The sequence below is a fragment of the Anas acuta genome, chromosome 3 (genome assembly GCF_963932015.1).
Source record: "Anas acuta chromosome 3, bAnaAcu1.1, whole genome shotgun sequence".
Lineage (NCBI taxonomy): Eukaryota > Metazoa > Chordata > Aves > Anseriformes > Anatidae > Anas > Anas acuta.
Genome location: NC_088981.1, coordinates 106,835,110 through 106,857,771, shown reverse-complemented (window position 1 = coordinate 106,857,771; position 22,662 = coordinate 106,835,110). Strand labels below are relative to the sequence as shown.

Here is a 22,662-nt window from a genome sequence, read left to right as displayed (position 1 = left end):
TGAATTTCATTTCTCATGCAGTTTTGCCTTCAAAATATGCAAAATATTTTTTAATGTTTAGATATAGCCGTACTAGATTGTGCAGACTTCCTTTTTTTCCTAATACAATGGTCACGACACTACATGATCTGACCCTACCACTCAGTTACTACTTGTTGTGGGAGAACTATCAGTTACCAGACAAAAAAAAGGAAATATGAACACATGCTGATCCTAGTAAATTAAAGAGCACATACATCCACACAACTGTTAGCCATGGAAGTGTGTCAAATACTACATCATTTCTTCCTCTTCTTACCCTAATGCAAATAAAAAGTCCAGAAGGAAAATTTTGTCATCCTTGGCATTTTTGGCCATAGAGTTTGAGTAAAGTCTTATTGATTTCAAAATTCTTTAGAAATTAGAACTGTAACAGACAAACAACTTCTTGCTTTTTACTTAAGTCAGTTGATAACTTTGGTTTGACTATAAATCACAGAATCACAGAATCATCTAGGTTGGAAGAGACCTCAAGATCATCGAGTCCAACCTCTGACCTAACACTAACAAGTCCTCCACTAAACCATATTGCTAAGTTCAACATCTAAACGTCTTTTAAAGACCTCCAGGGATGGTGACTCAACCACTTCCCTGGGCAGCCCATTCCAATGCCTAACAACCTTTTTGGTAAAGAAGTTCTTCCTAATATCCAACCTAAAACTCCCCTGGCACAACTTTAGTCCATTCCCCCTCATCCTGTCACCAGGCACATGGGAGAATAGACCAACACCCACCTTGCTACAGCCTCCTTTAAGGTACCTGTAGAGACCAATAAGGTCACCCCTGAGCCTCCTCTTCTCCAGGCTGAACAAACCCAGCTCCCTCAGCCACTCTTCGTCAAACTTGTTCTCCAGACCCCTCACCAGCTTCGTCACCCTTTTCTGGACTCACTCGAGCACCTCGATGTCCTTCTTGTACATAAATATATATAAATTATATAAACCTTGGATTAATTTGTGTTATTTTATTGCCCAGAGTCATAATTATGGTCCAAGACATGCTACATAACAAAAGAAATTCAAACAAAGAAACAAACAAACCAGAAAAGTTAAGGTATCTAGGAATTAATCTACAATTGCCTGGTAAAAAGTGGAAAAATAAGAAAACATGCAGACAGTGTCCATGCAGGTAAACTAAATGGGTAATGCTTTCAGTACTGCTGTGATAAGGCTGAGTTTTAGCAGGACCACTGTAATTCTCCTTCCTCTTCAGCATGTAGTTGTTAGTTGCCATGACCCTGCTCAAACTGCAAAAACTGAACAAGTCACCACCAGGATGCTGCTTTGCCCCATAACCTCAACATGCATGTAAGTATTGGTAGGCTGAAGAGAAATATGGGCAGAGACTGTTTAGGGTAGAAAAGCATAAGCAATCTGGATACCTAACATAGAATTGAGGTGATGGGTTTGCCAACAGCGTAGATCTAGTTTAAATGTCAGGTAGAGCCCATGCAAGTCTAGAGGAAATCTCAGGTACTTCCCTAGAGGTACTTAAAATCAAGTTCTGGAAAAGTGTAATAACCTTTTTGTAGTAATGTAAATAATAACTGCACAGAGAAAGTAGGCATAATTTTAATGGCCATCTATCCAGAAATAATAAATACAGTGTGCTATGCAATACAGAAGCTCTGACTTCCTGACCATCATTCTATTTATTATTACAATCAATAGTGGATTCTATATAAATAACGGTGCTTTTCAGAAACAACAACAACAAAATGTAAAGTTGAAAATTTAACAGATAAAGGCATTTCAAAAGGAAATAATTGGAAAACAAGCTAGCTGAGGATAAAACTTGCTTCTTGGTTAAAAAAAAAAAAATGGATCTATGAACATAGTAAACTTTGTTTTTACTTTTTGTATTTGTATATGTATATATATTTTATTTTTTAAAGATGCCAGAGTGACGCAGTAAGGTTAGCTGTAATAAATAACTTCAGCATTAATGCATATGTTTGCCTAAAACGATCTTGGTGTAACATTTTTTAGATTTAAGAACAAACACTGAATAAAAGTTGAAAAGGTGCAGCTGGCTGGCAGAGCAGGCAAGAGCATCCCGATAGGAGGGTGTCAGGCTCCCTCTCCAGGACATTGTTGTTAACTACAATTCCTTCAGCTCTACTCTCATATGCCTTCGAGTGTGCAGAGGAAGTAGCAAAGCCAGATTGTCACAGACATAAGCCTAGACCAAAAAAGATCCCCAATATAAGGAGTCTAAACATGAAATATATAACAGAGATACTTGAATATCTGACCACTCGGTGATGACATGCACCAATACACACAAAGTGAAAATTCATTATTCCTGGTAAAGTTGTTAGAAAACACAGAAAGAAAATGTGGAAATATTGCTCAAAGAAACAGGGAAACCAAAACAATGTTTTGGCCATGAAAGGGAAGAAATGAGAATTGCCACAGTGGAACTCTGTCTCTGGTGTTAAGGATCTATTGGCACAGAATAACTGACAATTGCACTAAATGATGATCAAGACAAGGAATACTGAATTTTTGCACGCTTTGTTATATACAGTAATAAAAAAATATTGAATCTATTATTGTTTGTGCTATTAATTTTTCTACAGCTACATACAAAAAATTCTCAGCTCAATATTTACAGAAAAAGCAAACAGACATCACACCAACACCTTCACTCACTAAGTGACCTGACTACAGTCTAGCCATGAGCATCTCAGCTCATCAGCTCCATGAGTATGATGGTCACATGCATCACACATGGTTGCATGTTACCCATGCATTAATGCATGTTACCATGCATTAACCCATGTTAATAATGTATATTGTATTAACCCATTTTAATAACAATGGGAAGCCATCACTGATCTGGACCTAGGGCCACAGAGTAACCTCTCTACATTCAACAAGCAGCAAAAGCAGGGTCTTTATCTCTGATCTGCTTGTATTCAGGGCAGATCTCTTACTTTTCCACAGCTTTTGAGAAAGTTTTCCTGAAATGTTTAGTGGGTGACACTGGTAGTAGGGTGATTATTAGACAAGATGATCTTGAAGGTCTTTTCCAACCTTAATGATTCTATGAAATTGGCTGGCCATGACCAATAATGATCATTTCTGGTCTAGAGTCCCACAGGCCAACCAATCAGACACTTCTTCACTTGGTTTCAGATGTCCAGCAGTCTCCAGCACGTATCACCTTCAACATTAGTTGTAATCAATTACCTCAGACGTCAACAGTTTCTTCCTTTCTTATTACACCACTTGCTCTAAAGCTGCAGATCACACATCTGCCTGTGAAACACTTCAGCTCTCCAGAGAAGACTATAGACACTTCTCTACATGGAGAAACAAAGATAACTCAGAAACAATGAATTGCCATATGCTTTACCAGAACAGCACCATTTATCCTACTGCCTTTACACAATAGCCACCTGCTGGTCAGGAGCTGATGGGATGTGGATAGGTGCAGATTTAATCAGTAAAAACAAATGAGCAGGTGACATGAATTATCAGTTTGTAGCTAGGAGGGTAAACAGCTGAAAATGGGTTTCATCACTATAAAGGTGACAGCCTTTCCCCATAACCCAAATTTTTGAAAAGATAGAAATGCTTTATTTTTTTATAGAAACTTCATGAAAGAAGCTTGCATTTCTATGTAGCTCTAAGGGGAAAAGCAGTGCAGGCAAATAAATACATAATGGAGCTGGGTTTGGTGTTGAGGTGAGAATTTCATGGTGATTAATGCTGTTATCTTTCTAGAGGCATCAGATATGTTAACTTCTCTATTTACTGTGCCTAATGTTCCAGTAGTAACCAAGGAATTCTCATTTTGCAGTTTCCAAATCTAGATCTGTAGCTGAAACATCTGGACTAGAACTTCTAGTGCAAAAATCAGTTAGCAAGCTATTGTTACAGTAGGAGTTACCGTTAATCCATGTTTTCTCATACAGGTTCTTAATGACAGGAATATTTATTTCTGAAACACGGACCCATGGGAGACCAGGTAAAGCTGCTGTGAACTGTCTTCACACAAACTTTTTTCTTCATTATTATTGTTGTTGTTATTATCATTTTTCCATTTCCCTTCAATAGTTTAGAGGAGGATTTCTTTTTTTTTTTTTTTTTTCTTGCTCTTCTTATTTTGCTCTGTTCCAATACAGATGTTCAGCTTGGGCCAGCCTATTTAGTGGCTTCTTGAACCTCTTTCACAATCCTGTTTCTGTTGCTACAGGTAGTAATGTTGGCTGGCCAGGCATGGTTACAGTCATTACACAACTACATTTTCTCTTGGAAGTGCTTCTTGATTTTTTTTGTTTGTTTGTTTATATTATGTATTTGCACCCTCTAACATCCCTTGACAAGAGATTCTGAAGTATAAATATTATGACATTGTTATTTACAAGACAGAATATAAATTTGCAGGTTTCTCTTTATGTTACTGTTAATTCTTTACTTACTGATTTTTTGACACAGGACCGATGAGTTCAGAGTGCCTGGAGAACTTTTTGCGTATAACACTGAGGGTGGAATACTTTGAGGACAAATACTTATCTTTTTCTGCTGTTGGTAAGTAGATACAGAAGATCTTGGAGACAAAATTGCACAAGGTGATGTCTTGAAAATCTTTTGAGGTCTTTCTATGCTAGAATTCCCTGGATCTCATGACATGTATAGAGCTGTTGGAAGTATGTTGCACCTCATTATTATTATTATCTTTAAAAATGTCTTTTTCTGTTTAACCTATTATTTAGCTTTATTAAGTTATAACTTAGCTTTATCAAGTCTAATCATGGTTGTCTTTGCACTCAAACTAAAATGCACAACGTAGGAAGATATGGTAGTTGTTAGACATGTTGGTGGATTTCCCTCCTGGTAAAAAATATTCCCCAGTAACCACACACATTATTTGGAAAGCACAAAAGCTGAAGCTGATGCTACACTACTGGTTTTGCGTAGATGATTTCCCACTTTTTTGCTTATAACTAAGGCGCCTAGTGGATTGTTAAATTATCTGGGGCCTCTGACTGCAGACTTAGTAATCAATGAGTGGTGTGTTTGAGTGAAAAAACACCACAGCGCGCCCTTGAAGGGTGAAATGAGTTAACTTTGCTCAATAAACACAATCAGATATAAAGATATAAAAATGCAAACTCAGTTTTGAACTAGCTCTTGATGTTGGTTGTCTGACTAGATATGATCTGTTGTACTGCACCCATCTTCCTAGAATGTTAAACTTGTCTTACCCCTCTTAATATATGTTTCTGTTTGAGAACCTTCACCCATACATCAATAGACTCTGCAATTGAGATATGTATGGCTTGAAAGTATAAAGCAATTATTTTGGGCTTAAAATCAATGATAATTTGTAGCTTAAATTCAAGCTAAGCTTTAGTGTGCTTATCATCCTGATAAGACTCCTGAAGGGTCTCCATTGACCAGCCAGGCATTAAAGAGAAACATGAGTTTATGCCAGTCCCAGAACTAAAGCCCCTGTGTTGTGAGTTGTTATCATTAATCACCCATAACAGCTTTGACACTGATCTGTGTCTGGTCTGTCCTTACTGGGGCTTCCTCCCAAATCCTTCAGGATTTCACATCTTCCCATATTGGTCATTTATCATCTCAGCCTTTCCGTTGTTATGTTTCCTGTCCCAGTCTGTTTGTAGCTTTACCTTTATCTTTCTATTTATTTTGATGCATAGCTTTATCTCTTTGCAATTTTATCTCAAGTTTGACCTCAAGGTATACAGCTGGGCCATAAAAGAACCTGGGCCAGCTGAACTCTAGGGACAAGGAAGACTGGGGGAGTCTGCAGAGCAGGAGTCATACTTATTAATACCAATCTTAACTAATTTCCAATAGATCAATCTGGCATAGCCTGGGAGCTAGATGAGGCCCTGGCATCACAGTGTGGCTATACGGTAACTTACAGCAGCTGGAATAACATTGAATTTCGTGCTTCTGCACTAAGCTGCCATTCTCACTTGGAGGTAAGTCTAATTAATATAGTTGTTTTTTTGGTTTTTTTTTTGTTTTTGTTTTTTTTTTTTTTTACAGTACTGATGCTGTGTATGACCTTTACACAAAAGATTAAAAAAATTATTGACAGGTATTAACTGAGGGGTCATAATATCTTGAACATCTACTAGCAGAATATTTAGTTCTCTTCAAATGTTTCCGGATATCTGAGAATACACCATGGTATTGACACTTCAATGCCCTACAGAATAGGACAGATGAGCATATGAAGAAGCATATTACATATGCGTTCTAGAAGTGCAAGTGCCTTCTACAGGATAAGAATAAGAAACATTTGTGTGTTATGTAGATAGATTCTTACAGGCTAGTTAAGCAAGGAAAAAACAATAACATTTCAGTACGGAGGTGCTTTTCTGTGCAAAGACTGATGGGTGGATTTCTTAAGTTAGGTCACAAGGATAGCTGATGTCCTACTAGGAAAAATCTGTCTAACAAATGTTTCCCATGTCCATGCAGAAAGACACATTCACAGTAACTATACAAGTCAAAGCATCTCATACCCCTGATATGAAAAATGCTTCAATTCACCTAAAAAGTGCAAGTTGTCATTATGGCCCATGGAGTCTGAGAGAGTTACTATGTGAAACTAATTACATGGAGGTAAGCACTAGAAGACTTCATCTTTGTAATCAGATTAAATGCTAGGAATGGGAATTGGAACAGAGTTTGAATATCACACTATGAAAGACTTATTGGTGAAGCTACAGCAGCATCTTGAGCTTAGTGATATATTTGTTTTTTTATAGGTATCTGAATAGTGTTAATAGCCAGTAAAGTTGTGAAATAATATTCAAAAGGCTAAGGTTGAATGGCATCTCAACAAACGTTGAGATAACAAATAAAGCTTCCTTCAGAAAGCACACCTACTAAACTTTCTGGGAAGAACTGTAGAGAGAAAAAGAACAATTCCTCTTTGAAGCGGACATGGGTGTAAGAATGAAGCCCTGACACTAACTGGAAGTGAAAATGCTGAAGCTAGAGAATGCTTTTAAAAAAAAAAAAAAGACTGCAATGAAGTTGACTATGGATAATACACTATTATGGCATAAAATATGAGTTCTTGACTTGAAGAAAGAAATGAAAGATTTCCCTTAGGGAAATGCCAGTCTCCATTCTTAATCTCCTACTGTCCTGAAAGTACTTTAAAAAAAAAAAAAAAACACTTGTGAGATGTTCAAGACAAGGGGGTTGATGGTGACACTAAGAAAAAGAGTGGCTTTTTTGTTCAGGTTTCTGTCAGGAGGGATGTTCCACAGACTGTAAAGGACTTAATTCAAGAAGAGTCTGAAGACTGGACTCTTGCCTTTCCAGAGGTAAAATTACAGATTTTCGTCCTAATAAGAACTAGTGCTACTTCCAACACAACCATCCTATGTCCACACAGTATAAATTGTCCTTTCAAAAACTACATTTAAGTAGGAAGAGCAGAACTTCTTTACAAAGTGGTTTTAGAATAGAGGTTTTAATATATATTAGAAATACAGGCAGCCTGTAAGCCTTATCTCCAAGGAAGAAGTGGAGATGTATTTCTCAGACAACCTAAAAATCAGGCCTTCCCCAGGCAAAAGGGTAAACAACAAAAATTCTAAGAACCCATGGCCTAAGAATGAACTTCAGAATGCCTTTTTTTTTTTCTTGGGCCCTATATTTTTAGTGTAGCATTGCAGTTAATCTTTCCCCATAACTTATCTCCATACAGAAAGGGGTGTATTTTTTTTTTTTTTTAGTTCAATATCTGCTTTCAATATGGAAAGCTTCCTCTGTGCGAGAGGCTGAGCAGGGCAAAGCTTGAGAAGTATCACAGTAGTATTTGCAATAAATAAACAAAATTTCTGTGTAGTTCAATACATAAATCATCCAACATAGTAAGTCACTTTGAACAGCTTGTTTAAACTGTTAATGAATTTCTATGGGCAGGCTAAGTCAGGAGAAGCCTCAATATGGCAAATAGTGTTTCATCAACCAGAAGAGAAAAGGGCTCTGATTGTGAGTGATGCTTGGAGTGCTGGCTATGGACTCAACACCACAGATACCAGGATTCTGCTGCGAGTACCGTTTAATGCTGCACAAACTCAGCTGGTAAAGGTTGGTACACTCAGTCTAACCCAACAAGTTGTCAGATTATATAGGTCTAAACAGATCTCTTCCTGCAGGCTCAGGGAATTACTTTTTCTGCAGTGAGATCAAGTACATTTTACAAACAGCAGTGGATGATCCTGATGGTGGATACTGCTGTGGCGTGTCCTGTAGGTAAGGAATATGGTACCTCACCCCAATGTTTAAATGTAGGGAATGTATGGTAACTACTGTAATGAGCTGACAGTTTTCCTATCTGGTCCCTAAGATGGCGTGGATTACACTAACAAAATGATCATCTGGACAGTTCCAAAATACATTCAAGCACTCTGTACTGGAGCAACTAACTTTAAGGATGTTCTTGTTGAAGCTGGTGTGAATCTACACAAACTCTCTGTTGAAGAAATGGCTTCCAGGAAATACGTGTTATCTAATGATTTTGATGCGATTACAATGAAGGTACCAATAGGTGCAGAAGGCGGCTATTACAAGGTTAGTTGGTTATATTGGATGGCAGGTAAATTATTTTCTGTTGTAACTGGGTGGTGGTGGTGCATGTTGTTTTCCTGGGGAGGAATAATTTTTCATTCTGGTCATTACAAAGGAGGTGAAAAAGGTTGGGGAGGAAGAGAGGAGGGAGAAGCGAAAGAAAATGTGTATCAAACATCCCAAAAACCCTGACCAAAGGGCTCTTTAAACATCACTTTGTGTAAACTTTTTTCTGATAAATGGAGATGGACAGAATCCCATAAAGAACTATGATTTCTATCTTTCCTCAGATTAACACAGATTTGTTTACATTTCAATCCTGATGTCATCTTCCTTGAAGACAGTCTTAGCTGGACTATAAAACATGCATAGATTGTCATATTTTCCACAAAATGTTTAAGATTGAGAATGTATGCCATTTGTCCTCAAGACCACATATCAGGATGCTTTGAGACTATGCCTCTAAACTGAGTCCCTTGGAATGAACTCAGTCCTAGGCAAATGTCATAGCTGAACTTCAAAAGGAGAATGCAGGAGGAGTCATTTCACTGATTAAAAAAAAAAAAAAAAAAATTCCCTGTTGTTTTGAAACTAGGAGGTGGGGGGCAACCTTCAAAAGGTAGTCTCTTGAGTATCCTGAGATAATAGATACTGTATCACTATAATAGGCTCTATTTAAGAGAGAGAGTAAGTATGACACGAGTGCATGATTCCTCACAGGTGCTGGTTTTTCAGACTTCCTTCCCAGCATAAAAGCAGAGCCGCAGAGATGAGGAGGACAATTGTTTGGAACTGTAGCTCTATCTGACCCTGTAATGCTGTGAGACAGTTTTTACTTTATATATGTCATGTTATGTTAAAGGATGCTGGTTATAAAATTCCAGACTTCTGTGAACAGTGGACAGCATGGGACAAGATACTGCATCAACCTGTTCTTGGAACACCAGTGGGAGGATAACAAATGGGGACTAACCAAACATACCATCATCAAGGAAATAGAAACACCATTTGAACTAGCAGAACTCACTGTAACCAACAGTAAGTATCCTAACACTGAGTTTACTGAAGGTTTTGGTACTGACAGGATATTGATGCTAGTATGTTCCTTTTCAGATTCAAATCTGAGTGCAAGGATAATGAATGTGACAGTGGGAATGTTCCTCCTGGATGTGGAGCTTGTGAACTTGACCATTGAGGGGGCAACTGTCACAGTACCTGAGGCTGTTCAGCATGGGTATCAAACATATGAGATTAAATATGCTAATCAAAGCAAAGCCTATGTAATACATGTGTCATTTGATGCCCAAAGCATTAAGAAAGAGGTGTGTACTAAGAAAGTGCAGCATACCATGGTGTAGAAATGATATCACTCAGTATTTTTTTATTTCTAAAAATGTTTTATTTCAGTATTTGAGAGATGACGTAAGAACATACACACTGAATGTCACACTGGAGTTCATCATTCATCCAACAAGTGAGACCTTCTCTGTCCCCATCGTTACACTGTCTGCTGTTAAAGATGCTGGTAAGCTAGTGAAATATATGCAAAACTGTATTTATCTGGCTGCAATTTACCTGGCTGTGAACTCAGCTGCTAACTGGGTGAAGTTCAGCCAGTGATGCTGTCAGTACTAAATAGTGCTATTAAACTCTGACGACACCTAGCATGTTGGCTGACCCTTAGCTGTATTACAGTACTGCCCAGTGCAAGAGGGTTTTGTGATGAGAACAGCCTCCATCTCCACATCACTCATGGGAATATGGACCAGAACTGGATGCCCTTCATCTCAGGCCGACACCTGACACCAGGGGCTGCAGAGAAGTACAACTACAGCCTGAGTGATAATGGTACTCACTTGGCCATCTCTGTCCCTTTCCTTTCTTCCCTCCTGGACTATGAGGTAAGGATGCCAGTCTGTATCAACTAAAAGACATGCTAGCTATGAGATGAACGTGATATACTACACCTTTGTAGATAAAATGAAGCTTTCAAAATAGTTTCCCTTTGGATAGATTTAAAAGGATTAAAGAAGGACTTCTTTTTCCTTGGAAGAACACTTATTTCCCTTGGCTAATGTTGGCAGTACTTAAAAGCTGAAGAACCAATTAATGGTAATTGCACAGGCAATCACACTTGTATTGTATTGTGAATCTACTGAAGAAGTTCTGCATCTGCTTCTAGGTTAAGAGGAAAAATCTCTTGTGGGTTTAGTTTTGGTCAAAGACAATTACCTCTGGCTTGTGATAACCTCCTCCTAGTTCTTTAGTTTTTCTAGAAGAGTAGTGGATCTTCATTTAACCTGTGATAATCCTCTCTAGGAAATTCATACTTCTGGAGTATTGGCTTCACTCCATTTAACCTTGAAAGATGGAGTCACCTTGGCTAATAAGAACTTCTCAGTTTCCTGCAGATTTTCCCCCTCAGAGCTAATACGTAAGTACACTGCCACTGATATGTTTAGCTTTTAATGCTCTTTGGGTTGTGTAAGTCACATAAGCCCACACTGTCTGAAATGTTTCTAGAGCTTACACTGATGTGATACCCTATCTGCCTGTCAATTTTTCTGCTGGGTAATATGCTACAAGACAACTCAACATAAGGTCTGTAGGGAAAAATCCTTTCTAGTACGAGGCTTGGGAAGGAGGAGAGAAAATATACTTCCCTCACACTTCCAAAAGCATAAAACTTTGTGAAAGGGGTTTTGGGTTGTTTGGGGTGTTTTCCTGGGTGCTTCTTGTTTCTTTAGTGGGAAGATGGGCATATAGGGTGTCAGTTGTCATAAATAATCATTGAAAACCTACTCATCTGGATTGAAAGTACAGAATATCTTGGCTAGAAATCACAGAATTGTCTAGGTTGGAAGAGACCTCAAGATCACCTAGTCCAACCTATGACCTAACACGAACAAGTCCTCCACTAAACCATACATTTATCACTAAGTTCAACATCTAAACGTCTTTTAAAGACCTACAGGGATGGTGACTCCACCACTTCCTTGGCAGCCCATTCCAATGTCTAACAACCCTCTCGGTAAAGAAGTTTTTCCTGATATCCAACCTAAAACAACCTGGTGCAACTATAGCCCATTCCCCCTCATCCTGTCACCAGGCACGTGGGAGAACAGACCAACCCCCACCTCGCTACAGACTCCTTTAAGGTATCTGTAGAGAGCAATAAGGTTGCCCCTGAGCCGCCTCTTCTCCAGGCTGAACAAGCCCAGCTCCCTCAGCCGATCCTCGTAGGACTTGTTCTCCATACCCCTCACCAGCTTTGTTGCCCTTCTCTGGACTCACTCAAGCACCTCGATGTCCTTCTTGTAGCGAGGGGCCCAGAACTGAACACAGTACTCGAGGCGTGGCCTCACCAGAGCCGAGTACAGGGGGACAATCACTTCCCTAGCCCTGCTGGCCACACTGCTTCTTAGACAAGCCAGGATGCCGTTGGCCTTCTTGGCCACCTGAGCACACTGCTGGCTCATATTCAGCCAACTATCAACCATCACTCCCAGGTCCTTCTCTGCCTGGCAGCTCTCCAACCACTCATCTCCCAGCCTGTAGCTCTGCTTGGGGTTGTTGCGCCCCAGGTGCAGGACCCGGCACTTGGCCTTGTTGAACTTCATACAGTTGACCTCAGCCCATCGGTGCAGCCTATCCAGATCCTCCTGCAGAGCCTTCCTACCCTTGAGCAGATCGACACATGCACCTAATTTGGTGTCATCTGCAAACTTACTGAGAGTGCACTTGATCCCCTCATCCAGATCATCGATGAAGATATTGAAGAGGATTGGCCCTAGTACCAAGCCCTGGGGGATGCCACTGGTGACTGGCCTCCAACTGGATTTGACTCCATTCACCACAACTCTTTGGGCCCAGCTATCCAGCCAGTTTCTAACCCAACAAGGTGTACGCCATTCCAAGCCACAAGCAGACAGTTTCTTGAGGAGAATGTTGTGGGAAATGGTGTCAAAAGCCTTACTGAAGTCAAGGTAGACCACATCCACAACCTTTCCCTCATCCACCAAGTGCATCACTTTGTCATAGACAAAATAAGAATAGACATAGAAAAATCTTTGGGAGAGAGTGAAACGTTCTAGGAGGAGAAAGGTGAGTTAAATTGTCACCTTAGTTGTCTAGTGCACACTCTATTGGTGTTAGCTTTAAGAAAATCAAGTAAGTACTGAAGTCTTATTAAAATCTTCATCCTTGTGAGCTGCTAAAAGTCTTGCTAGGAAACCCATACAGAACCTCTTAGTTGTACTAAGCTACAGAACAACTGGAGTCTGAAGAACTGATTTGTACTGAAAAATGGTTTTTTCCTCTTTTAGAGTGTCTTCCCAATGGCACTGTGGTTATTACTGCAGTGAAACTGGTAAGACTTGCAGACCTGGATACCAGCCTCCTTGTGTTAAGTGACAGAAACTGCAAGCCCAGCCTAGTAACAGAGAAGACTGCAACTTTCAAATTCAATGTGAATACATGTGGAACAAGAAGAAAGGTGAGCACTTAGTGATATGAAGTTTACTCTTTATTGGGATAGGTTTAGTACTAGGACTGCCAGAAGCTCAGAGCTGAGTAGAAGCTGCAAAAGGTCACAACTCATAAGTAGTCACTTTCAATATGAGGCAGACCTAAGGTCCTTTTCTGAGGATACCAAATTCTGTTGGGCTGAATTTTGAAACTTCACCTTCCTAGTTAGTGAAAGAAATTTTCAGAACCAGATGTGCTTGTTTTCTGAAACCAGCATGTAGTCTAACATTTTCTGAATTGTTTAGTAAGTCTGGAATATGATTTTTTTTGTTGTCAGTGCATACTCATATGTATTATAGAAGCTGGTTCTGTATCACTAACGAATACTTAAACCAGCATTAGAGTGAGTTTCCTCTTCCTGCCACATACTGTTTAAATAGAGAGGCTTGAGAGAGGAGGGGGGGGGGAATAATAGAACAAATCACTTTCAAATTCTAGTCACACCAAAAGCAGCTTGCTTCTCTGAATGCTAGGCAATGATTCTGCTAACATAATCAACAGAACTCCTTTTTTTGTGGTCCAGTGCACTTCTTTCTGTGGTGCTATATCATTCAAGATATTGTTACTTGATAAGTTACTTATTGATAATGACTCTGTTAGCTGTAGCTTGCTTTGGTTCAGTAGGTGCAGGACAGTAACTTCTCACTACTTCCAAGCGTACTCTGCTCAGAGCCATCTGCCAGTCAAATGAAGGGATGTGGATGTTTTTTAAAAACCTAAGTCACTTCTAAAGTAACTGTCCTGTTTGTAACAGTACGTATCCTTCAGTTTAATAGCACATCAATAACATATGAGAATGAGGTGATCTACTTCAGGCCTGGAAATGATTCACCAGTATACAAGTAAGTGACATTTCCTAGAGGGAGGCTGTCCAAATTGTTTCATTTTCTAAAATCTAATGTTAAACCTCTTCCCTCAGATTAAAGTTTGTATGCTTATACACAATCAAGCAGACTGTTGATGTCCGTTATGAAACCAAGAACAACCCATCATCCAGTATTAAGCCAGGGTTTGGCTCTCTTGACCTCTCATTGAAGCTTTTTAAAGGTAACTTCATGATCAGAATTTTTGGAATAGATGGCATTGAAAAGGACCTCTGGAGGTTATTTTGTCCAACTACCCTGCACAAACAGGGTGACCTAGAGCAAGTTGCCCAGGACTATGTCCAGGCAACTTTTGAATATCACCAGTGTGTACTGAAAAATCTCTTCAAGGCCTCTGAGAGAGGTTGTACCTCCAGAATGTAACACAAATGGTTGAGTATCTACAGTGGATCATTCCAAGTGCAACCAAGTCTCATGGTTTTTCTGCTTGTTATGAGCACATCAACTTCAGTGTAGTGGATGTGATGGCAGTGCTTGAAGTGTGGCAAGTGGAGAAATTACCACGAACCACAATAACCGTAACTTCTGCCAGAAGAAAGCTACATGCATTACTGCTGTAAAATGGTAACACTGCTGGCAAAAAGTTCTAACTGAAGTCTAAACAAAACCATCACCCTGATTGGAGTGGACCTGATGCTTTTGCTTTTTTATCTTTTTAAAAGCAGTTTTGAATGAGTCTGACTTAGCAGGTTTTACAGAAGGAAGTTTCTCCCCTCTAGATCTTCAGAGCCAAAAAAATACAGTTCAAGTCTTTGCTTTCCTTACTAGTTCTTATTTTTCTACCATTATAGCTTTATTTGTTGACATCTCTATTTTTTTGTGCCACTGTGATAGAGCAAATAGGGGTGGAAAGCAGAGTGACTCAAAGCTGGTCAATACCTACTCTGTAAAAAGGAAACTTTGCCATCAATGTTTTCTTCTAGATGAGTCTTATTCTGACCTCTATCAAGAATTGGAATATCCTGTGGTAAAATACCTGAAGGAAACACTATATTTTGAAGTAGAACTGCTGCAGCCTGCAGATCCAAGACTGGAACTAAACCTGGAAGACTGCTGGGCTACAAACTCAAAAAGTCAGGACAGTCTTCCACAGTGGCCAATCCTCATAAATGGGTAAGGAGAGCTTTTCTCCTGTGTCTGGTAACTGCTGAGCACAAAGCCTCTAACTTTAGTTGGAAGGAAAGAATAAGAACAGAAGTCAATTGAAGGATTTTTGGTCCTGAATCTGTATTTGTTATTAAGCTGTGAAGGGCACAAGGGTGCCTGCACACTAGTTATGCTTCTGGTGTTAGAAGGTCACCAGGGGTTGGCAGAAATACTAGCTTCTAGCTAATATTTATAAGAGAATTAAAAGTAACTATTACTACAACTAAATACCATGGCAAAAGACAGGGACTGTTACTGGGAGAGGCTCTATCATCTACCACCATGGCTTCAGCAAAAAAGGAAAGTTCCTCAGCATTTCACCTCCTTCCTTCCAGAAGGACCTTGTCAAAGTGATAAAGATTTAGATTACATACACTTTCTTTTAATTTTCCCAAAAAGGTGTGGAAACAGCAAAGACTCTCACAGAACAGTCTTCCATAAAGTTAATTACAGCACCAGAGTAAAATTTCCTCAGCACCTGAAGAGATTTGAAGTGACAATGTTCACCTTTATAGAAGGCACCACTCAATTACAAAAGCAGGTGAGATATCTCTGGCTTGCTGTGCAGTGATCTCAATGCATGAGCCTGGAGTAGTGCATGCAGCAAATACTGTAGAAGATCTTAGCTGGCCAGGTGCTGCTGGAGGCTATTAGCCACCTCCTTTAAGACTTAACACTATAGGAGTAATAAATAGAGACTAGTGACTCATCATTCATTTCATCTCATTTGGAATCAGTACATGTATCCAATATTTGCCAAATAAGACTCCCTGTACACACTACAAATATTTTTACCTTGTAGCTGTATTTCCACTGCAGCGTGGTGATCTGCAGCACTATGCCACAGCCTTCCGACTTCCTTTGTCAGAGGAGTTGCAATCCTGGGAAACATAGACTTGGTAAGAAAAACATTTCTCAAGTAATTCCTGAAGCTTGCTCAGCAACACAGCATATGCTCTCAGGAGCTTTGTCAGATGGCAGACTCCTAGTCTTAGTGTGTGCTGTACAGAATATTAAAAGCTGAAATGTTTCATTAGACCGCAGTACAGAACCACAACCGCATGGGCAAGCATCATCTGGGGCAGTGCTTATTAGGAAGGAAAACATGACTGGCAGAGGTAGGTATTGCTTTTAGATCACATTACTGATATGCTGAATGTACTGCTCATTTAACATAATGCACAGAAGCCTTTTTCTCTCCTCTCTGTAGGTGAATACACTCTCTTTTGACAGAGGTTAAAAGACTAAACAGAACTGTTTAGTTTTATGAATTTTCAGTTAAATAGCCTATGCAAATTCAGTCTGCCCCGACTTTCAAGTAAGGACACTGCAAAATACACTGTCTACTGATGAAAGGGTCAACTAACCACGTACAGCTGCATCTTTGTCTCTTAATCAACTTTAGTGTGTTGCTCAATTCTGCTCCTCTAGAGTCTAGTAGTCTTGATCTCTGTGTGACTGGCATCTGACCTAGTCTTCTCAGCTAACATGCCTGAAGTTTGTCTAGCCGCTTTGCAATTGGAAGCATTTGTTTTGGTGTAGAAAGGGAAAGGTAGCAGCAGATGTAATGTCAACTGCAAATCATTCGTAATTATATGCTTTTTAAAAAAGTTTTAAGGTGAATAAAGTGTTGCAGGGTCCTTAATATCAGTAACTTTTTTTTTTTTTGAAGCAACTGGGAATAAATATATCTTGTAGTGGCAACTGTCAGAAAACCTGTAAGCTGTGGATGGATTTCACTGGAGGGTTGTAGCTCTGCAATGTCAAGTTGCCTCCCTTGGTTGTGGGGTAAATCAGTCACAAGTAGCATCAGTAACTCTGCTTAGCAGAGTAATCTGTCACCCTAAAGGAAAAAAGCTTTTAGTGGAGACTTACAGTAGTAATGATAATACATGGACTTCATCTATAAAGTGTTAAGAATTTTTCCTTGTTATAAGGTATGCTAAGTAGGCACTCCTGTCAGATAATCCTGTCCTTTATTTTTTTAAGTGGGTAGAAGATTTCTTGACTTCTTTGCATCTGAGTAGTGATATAAGAAGAGTTTGGATTCAGTACTGTATTTTCCTGTTCTAAGGAAAGACTGCTTAGCATGAATCATTATTGCTTAGAGCCGAAGACACAATAATGGGTGTACAGTGTTGTTTGCTTTTTAACTTTATATTAAATGGAATTCTACTACAAGGGATTGCTGTGAAAGGTACCTTGAGCAAGAAACTATCCCATGAATCTATTTGTACTTTGAAGAAAAACACAAACATTTGTAGCTCTGCTGTTATACCTGTACAGAGATTCCATTAAACAGATCATGCTATAATTTCAAGATCATGTTTCAAAGTCTTGTCCATCTTCCAGTTGTCTGCTAGGTATATCTGTAGTTAATGTTTCTGGGGGGGGAGGGGGGGCAGGGCTTCATGATGAGTGACAAAAAGTCCCTAGCTGTGCCTCAGGACTGTCCTCCAGTAGAAGAGGCTATGATGCTAAATTAGTCTTCTTTCTTCTCTGGTTGGTGAAGACTAAAGTTATGGAGCTATGATATTGAGGAATGAGTCAGCAAATAGTGTCAGCAAGGAAATGAAAGGAAAAGGCAAAACCTGTAAGCCTGATGAAACTTGACATGATAGTGATTTTCGTGCTTACTGTTTTTCCTTATATTAACTTAATGGCTTAAGCACCGGCTATTCCTCAGTCTGTGGGCATGAGCTATTGAGAATTCACAGGGCACATCTGTAACGTGCTACTAGGGTTTTGCACCTAACAGAATACAATTATAGTCACTTTAAGTGGTATGGCAACTTTCCTGTATGTCTTACATCATGCTGATTGTCTCCCAGTAAATAAGCCTGGTATGCAGTGCTTCCTCTGAGGAGCTGCAGCTTTCATCTGCCAGTGATCTACCAGCCCAGTGTGGGCTGCCTTGGGTAGCCTGAGCCACCTTCTCCCCTCTTACAGGAGTGGGGAGGAAAAGTGTAATATCCAGGAACAGATGTGAGAACCAAGCATGAGGAAGGGTCAGTCTATCATGAACTCTGTCCTTGATGTGGTTTCCTGAGGCTGATACTTCTCTTCAAACCAAGACTCAAACATGAAATTGTTTAATATAAATGCAGTATTTAAAATCTTTCATCTATGGAGATGTGTTCTCCCCCAGGTTAGTCGACATCTCAAGATTCTCCCTATTGACAGTGATTTAAGAGCTGTAAAAAAAAATAAAGCTATATGATGCCCATTTAACTTTTTCTCTACTCTTTAGTCTTCTTAAAAAAAATGTTTATTGTCAGTTTGCAAAATGAGAATTCTTAATAGATAAGATGGTCCTTTATTTTCTTCACCGATAATTCAAGGAAAACTTTTTCCAAATTTCTTTCCATGGCTGAACTAAGATTCATGTAACCTTGTCAGATTTTACAACAGTATGTGAGACAAAATCAATTTCAATATCAGCAAATACTTTAAAGACAATGTGACAATAGTACTTTGTCTACCTTAGAGGACTGTTTATACTAAAATTCAGTAAGCACCTTCCTGGTTTTATATATTAAAAAAAAAAAAAATCCTCTTTAAGTGTTGAACCAACACCTCTTTGCCTTTTAAGTGGATATTTTATGACCACATGCTTTTCCCTCTGGTATTTGGGATGTTATTTTTATATCCCTGTTAACACAAGTTGAAAGGAGATCAATCTTCTTTGTTTATGCTTAATGTCTCCTACAATTTCAACAGGTGAATGATAAAAATCTAAGGGGAAAAGTCTTGTGTGATTTGTTTCTTTTTCTAAGAAAATAGAAACAATAATGGAAGTCTACTGCAGACAGATATTTCCACTTGGAAAAAATGGTGATAAGTCAGTGCTATAACTAGCCACACTCTATCTGGCTGTTGATAGAAATGGTTCTTTTACTGTACTCTAACTTTGACCTGGCTAGTGTTTTTAAAACTATGTGCTGCTTTTAGTCTCTTAGAACAGCAACAACTATCTATTAAATATCTAAAGATTAAGAAAAACAACACTTGTTCTCTGACCTAATTCACTTTGGTACACTTGTTTTTGATTTTTATTTTAAATTTTAGTGTCTTCATTAGAAGACTAAATGTCATAACCATATATCAACAGGAAACTATGTTCTAAGAGAGTCTAATGATGTGAGAGTCTTTAGTTCAAGTGTTTTTTTTTCTACCTGATAGTTTTTCTTTTGTCAGTCTTCAGATTGTGTTAGAAAATGACATTCTACTTCCATTTGGGCATGCAAATCCAGAAACACTGAAGCAGTACACTAAGCACATTGACAAATCTTAGGCAGGTTCCTACTTTAAATGTTTCAAAGCATAAGTAAGCTGTATCAGTCTCCTTACAGTACTTAATGTAGTGATAAGAGAACAAGCCTAGGCTCATCTTGTGTAAAGAAGCAGAAATGCAGAAGCTTAACCAGGGAGCGTTTTTGGAGGGACTCTAGTTTTTCTAACTTAGGGCAGCAAAGCTGCTTTATTGGGAACAGGGTGACTTTTCTATGACTAAGTTCTGTATATGTTATAGCCATGAATTTTATCTGATTTAATTTTACTGTACCTTATCATAAATGCATAAACTTGGCTCTTCAGAAGCTGGGGTGCATCTGTACTCATACATTAATGTACACTATGTATAGGTTTTATACACATATAGATGTATATGACTTTCTGCCTTGCAGAGATAGGCTCCTGCTAAAGGGCTTCAGATGGTTCTTCAGTGGAACCTTTCTTCCCCTCAGGCACACCTATGTGCAGCCCAAATGTGTAACCATAAAACTTCTTGGCACCTATGTGGTGCTCCTCAGTTTAGAATTTCAAAGTGCTGTGTGGGGGCAGGCGGCCCTGAGCTCCCCCCCCTTCTGCAGCTCACAGAAGGTCTCAAGGCTAGCTCTGGTTCTGTGTCTTTTAACCACTGAGGAATATTCTCTGAAGTACTTACTATTTCCACCAAGAGGCAATTTGACCTCCTTGTCATCTTCAGCACTGTTCATGTGCATTAATGTACTGTTCACATGGCCAGTCGTGTTGCCGCTCTCCTGATCTCAAAGGGAATGGAACTGTAGGTGGACTGGCACCCTAATTACTGGATTTCCTCCTTTTTGTAGATAGGCTCCCTACTCAACAAAACCTACCTCCACGTGCACTAGAATAGATGCTAGTCTCTGAGGTACGAGAAACCAAGAGCCTATTCTCATACAGCTCCTGTTGGCAACATTAACTCTGATATTCTTAAAATTAAAAAATATAGTCCAAGTCCTGTTGCTGTCATGAATACAATAACTCAAACCCTCCCTTCACCTTCAGCGAAACTTATACGCTAAGAGGAAGAACTACAGCAGGAGAAAGCTAGAGAGAAGCTGTATTATGCAAAGCAAACGTGGCACATCCTAGGAAATCCAAATCCTAGAGTCAAAGAATCAGAGAATGAGTTGGGCTGGAAGGTAGCTTCAAGACCATCTACTTCTAACCCTACTGCTGCAGACTGAACAACCCTAGTTCTCTCAGCCTGTCCTCACAGGTGAGGCGCTCCAGCCCTCTGACCACTGTTATGGTTCTTCTTTGGACTGGCTCTAACAGTTTCATTGTCCTTCATATGTTGGTGGCCTATGACCAGAGACTCCAGCTTGGGTCTCAGAGCAGAGGAGAATCACAGAATTGTCTAGGTTGGAAGAGACCTCAAGATCAAGTCCAACCTCTGACCTAGCACTAACGAGTCCTCCACTAAACCATATCACTAATCTCTACAACTAAACATCTTTTAAAGACCTCCAGGGATGGTGACTCCACCGCTTCCCTGGGCAGCCCATTTCAATGCCTAACAACCGTTTTGGTAAAGATGTTCTTCCTAATATCAACACTCCTGGTGCTACTTTAGCCCGTAATCATCTCCTTTGACGTGATAACTACACTCCTGTAGCCATGAACTGAACCCACCTACACCTCTTACTCCTATGTTTTGATAACTTTTTCCTCATTACTTACAGGTGCAACTGGAGCTTCCATGACAGGGGGGTGGCTCTGTCAGTATTAACAGATCAAACTCCATGAGTATAGCATGCCCTATAGGGCTTGCTAGAAGGACTCTGCAGGACACCCAGAGAGATACGGCCTAGCATCTTCAGGGCCTTTGGTTTTCCTGTGGCCAAGGGTGGGGAGGGTGGGTAGGAAATGCCAGCCCTGAGCCATTCTTCAAATCTGTAGGCTGTCTCCTTTCTACTGGGACAGTCTTTTTGCATACAGCATTACATAGTTTTGTTTATGAGCAGCAGCCTTCAGAAGTCATTAACTATCACTGTCTTCCTTTATAGTTGAGTAAACTGAGGCAGTAATGCTGTATGACCATCAATATTACAGATAAAATAGCCATAGGAATGGATGCTGTTACTTCCTTTCCTTTACTTTATGAAGAGCTAGAAACAGAGTTATTACTTGTAGTTCCAGGTTTGGAAGATTTAAGGAACAAGGTTAAAAGACTTCCCCAACGTAGACAATTTATCAGGTATAGTACACCGGTCTATCAAACCAGTATACTTCTGAATGATGATGGTCTACGACCAAGATGACAATGATAGAGCTATCCTCTGTGTATCTGCTTGTGGCTTGCCAGCACCAGTGAGCAGGTACCCCCTTTACTGCTGTCACCTACAGTGAGAGTCTTTGTGAAAGGACTCAGCATCAAGCTCTCAGTTCTGCCTCTGTGAAAGATCCTGTGGTCAACATACAAATACACTTCCTTAAACAGTAGGAGGACCGAGTCAATAAATAAATAAATAAATAAAAATCCACATTGATCTTGCCTATGCTGAAGCCTGAAAGATTGTGAGAAATATAATGTGGGTTAAAACAAAAGAGAAGCATAGGGGATATGCTTAAATGTGAATACGTTTTGAGTGACACTGCTACCTGCATAAATTTGAACTTAGCTGCTTTTTTCAGACAGTGATGGATTTCACACTGTTTGCTCCAACACGCAGATATCATGTGAGAAGAACACTGAGTCAGCTTAGGTTGAACCAGGGAGAAAAAGTGTACAATACCAATTTTATTTCACTCCAAACAACCAGAAAGAAGAAAGAAAAAAGAGAAAGGTGCAATAAAGTTTTAGCTTTGCAGAGCTCTGCTACAGGATGCATCCTCAAACTTAGACCATCTGCCCCACACAGATGTGTTGATTGATTCATCCTGGTGAGACAAACCTGTTACCTCCTGCCTGCTGCTTTCTCAGTGTCTTACATCTCCCCATGGAGAAAAGGTTAATTTGTCTTAATTAGCTCTGCACTGTTCAGCCCTGCAATGCATCAAGTCTGCCCCCAGGTTTTGCTCCTCTCTGTGCATTGCTGGTCTTAGTGTAGCCAAGTCTTTATAAACAATCTGCAATGAGATATACAAAACAAACTTTTTCTCTTTGTTTTTGCTGAAGTGAGACTTGTGTGATCTCCATCATACAAAAAGCAAAGAAATTAAAGATTTGGACTATGTCATCA

At 39.5% G+C, this 22,662-nt stretch overlaps 1 protein-coding gene across 3 annotated transcripts; it reads left to right on the top strand.

Annotated features, from left to right (window-relative positions):
- The first annotated feature begins 3,590 nt into the window (after nt 1-3,590).
- LOC137854789 (zona pellucida sperm-binding protein 2-like) lies at nt 3,591-17,492 on the top strand. Of its 3 annotated transcripts, none has more exons than XM_068678660.1 (22): nt 3,591-3,731; nt 3,962-4,014; nt 4,485-4,577; nt 5,874-6,001; nt 6,507-6,650; nt 7,280-7,363; nt 7,968-8,135; nt 8,204-8,300; nt 8,395-8,618; nt 9,500-9,653; nt 9,729-9,937; nt 10,023-10,140; nt 10,311-10,516; nt 10,935-11,049; nt 12,941-13,110; nt 13,911-13,984; nt 14,062-14,189; nt 14,950-15,139; nt 15,572-15,713; nt 15,975-16,071; nt 16,210-16,290; nt 16,383-17,492. In XM_068678660.1, the coding sequence occupies exons 1-22, from the start codon at nt 3,709-3,711 to the stop codon at nt 16,400-16,402; spliced, it is 2,718 nt and encodes a 905-aa protein (XP_068534761.1). In that variant the 5' UTR covers nt 3,591-3,708; the 3' UTR covers nt 16,403-17,492. The 3 variants fall into 3 exon arrangements, with proteins under 3 accessions (XP_068534761.1, XP_068534759.1, XP_068534762.1); XM_068678658.1 differs by having other exon boundaries at nt 16,358-17,492; XM_068678661.1 differs by lacking the exon at nt 3,962-4,014 and having other exon boundaries at nt 3,620-3,731; nt 16,358-17,492.
- Nucleotides 17,493-22,662: the final 5,170 nt, after the last annotated feature.